This window comes from Sardina pilchardus, chromosome 18 (genome assembly GCF_963854185.1).
Source record: "Sardina pilchardus chromosome 18, fSarPil1.1, whole genome shotgun sequence".
In the NCBI taxonomy this organism is placed as follows: Eukaryota; Metazoa; Chordata; class Actinopteri; order Clupeiformes; family Clupeidae; genus Sardina; species Sardina pilchardus.
This window is the reverse complement of record NC_085011.1, coordinates 15,367,025-15,369,524: the sequence shown is the minus strand read 5'-3', so window position 1 is coordinate 15,369,524 and position 2,500 is coordinate 15,367,025. Positions and strand designations below refer to the sequence as shown.

At 47.8% G+C, this 2,500-nt stretch overlaps 1 protein-coding gene across 3 annotated transcripts in view; it reads left to right on the top strand.

The window, feature by feature from the left end:
* wdfy4 (WDFY family member 4) overlaps positions 1-2,500 on the top strand; it is a 72,827-nt gene that overhangs the window by 31,130 nt on the left and 39,197 nt on the right. For all 3 annotated transcript variants that reach the window (XM_062519017.1, XM_062519018.1, XM_062519015.1), the window contains exons 25-27: positions 1-28; positions 1,187-1,339; positions 1,816-1,901. The exon at positions 1-28 is cut by the window's left edge and continues 46 nt beyond it. In XM_062519017.1, coding sequence (XP_062375001.1) covers positions 1-28; positions 1,187-1,339; positions 1,816-1,901 — 267 coding nt within the window. The remainder of the gene's footprint in view (positions 29-1,186; positions 1,340-1,815; positions 1,902-2,500) is intronic.

Genomic DNA, 2,500 nt, shown 5'->3' with positions numbered 1-2,500 from the left:
ACTTCACTGATATCCTAAAGGCATCTAGGTGTGTCCTCACTCTCCTGTGTGTGTGTGTGTGTGTGTGTGTGTGTGTGTGCACGCTGTGTTGTGTATGTCCTATCCTCTGTCTATCTGAGTGTGAGTGTGTTTGTATGTGTCATATTGTTTGATTGTGTGTCTGTTAATGTGTTTATCTGTGTGGGTGGGTGTTTGTGTGGGTGGGTGTCACACGTGTATGCAGTGTAGTGAAACTGCAGAGACAGTTCACAGGTTGGATATGATGACTCTGTGTGTGTGTGTGTGCGTGCGTGCGTGTGGTGAGAGCGCAGAGCTGATGCACAGGTTGGATATGATGACTCTGTGTGCGTGTGTAAGTGTGTGTGTGTGTGTGCAGTGAGAGCGCTGAGCTGATGCACAGGTTGGATATGATGACTCTGTGTGTGTGTGTGTGTGTGTGTGTGTGTGTGTGTGTGTGTGTAGTGAGAGCGCTGAGCTGATGCACAGGTTGGATATGATGACTGTGTGTGTGTGTGTAGTGAGAGCGCTGAGCTGATGCACAGGTTGGATATGATGACTCTGTGTGTGTGTCAGCGTGTGTGTGTGCAGTGAGAGCGCTGAGCTGATGCACAGGTTGGATATGATGACTCTGTGTGTGTGTGTGTGTGTGCGTGTGTGTGTGCAGTGAGAGCGCTGAGCTGATGCACAGGTTGGATATGATGACTGTGTGTGTGTGTGTAGTGAGAGCGCTGAGCTGATGCACAGGTTGGATATGATGACTCTGTGTGTGTGTGTGTGTGCGTGTGTGTGTGCAGTGAGAGCGCTGAGCTGATGCACAGGTTGGATATGATGACTCTGTGTGTGTGTGTGTGTGTGTGTGTGTGCGTGTGTGTGTGCAGTGAGAGCGCTGAGCTGATGCACAGGTTGGATATGATGACTCTGTGTGTGTGTGTGTGTGTGCGTGTGTGTGTGCAGTGAGAGCGCTGAGCTGATGCACAGGTTGGATATGATGACTCTGTGTGTGTGTGTGTGTGTGCGTGTGTGTGTGCAGTGAGAGCGCTGAGCTGATGCACAGGTTGGATATGATGACTCTGTGTGTGTGTGTGTGTGTGCGTGTGTGTGTGCAGTGAGAGCGCTGAGCTGATGCACAGGTTGGATATGATGACTCTGTGTGTGTGTGTGTGTGTGTGTGTGTGTGTGTGTGCAGTGAGAGCGCTGAGCTGATGCACAGGTTGGATATGGTGGATAAGCTGCTGTTCCAGCTGCATGAGCCTGCGTGTTCCGTCCGCAAAGTCCAGCTGGTCACCAGCGTCCTCTCTCTACAGCTGCAGGGGCACCTCAACCACAGAGATGTCAGCAGGTACACACACACACACACACACACACACACACACACACACACACACACACACACACACACACGCAAACACACATGCATTCACGCACGCACACACACACACAGACACACACACACGCATGCACACACACACACACACGCATCCACACATGCATGCACTCACACACACACACGCATGCACACACACACATGCACACACACACGCACACACACATGCACACACACACACACACACACACACACACATACATACACACACACGCACACACACATACACGCACACACACATACACACACACGCATGCACACACACACACACGCATGCACACACACACGCACACACACGCACACACACTCATCTGTCAGCAGATAAATGATTATACCAAATTTCATATATTTTGTATGTAACAGGTGTGTGTGTACGTGTGCGTGTGTGTATGTGTGTGTGTGTGTGTGTGTGTGTGTGTGTATGTTTTCAGAATTGGGCTGTTTGTGGTTTCCACACTACTTCCTCCCACCATTGATGAGAATGTCCTTTTATCAGCTGTGGAGTTTAATGAGCAAGGTGAACAGTGAACAAGCACTCTCACACACACACACGCACACACACACACACACACACTTCTCTTTCTCTCTCGTTTTTTCTTTTGTCTTCTCTCTGTTCATTTTTCAGGTCATTGACTTCATCATAATCCCTTCTAAATGTACTTTAAAGTCCAGGGTCCTGTAGCACACGTTAGCTGCTTGTAGAACTTACACATATCGTAAGCCTATCTTAAAAAGATACGTTTGTAACTCAAATGATTCGCAAGTCTACGTGTAACGTAACTTTAGATAAAGTTACGACTGCTTCAGACAGCTTGATAATAAAATGTTTTTTATTCCTCTCTACGTCAGTGACAATTATTTCATTATCCGCAGCTGTAAAGAGCAGCTTGAACACACATCGTTGTCAAGTTGTCCGGGGGAAACGGATGCTGATTCCCTAGTTACCATAATTATGATGGTTTTGAGTTACCGTTTAAGTTCCAGGCATCTTACTTGTGACTTGCGACGAGTTCGTAAGCCATGCGTAACGAAAACTTACGTCTGATGTCCTACTAGTTTCAGGGCTCAGCTCTGGCAATATTGATGTGTAATAGATAAGACCAGATTTGGCAATAT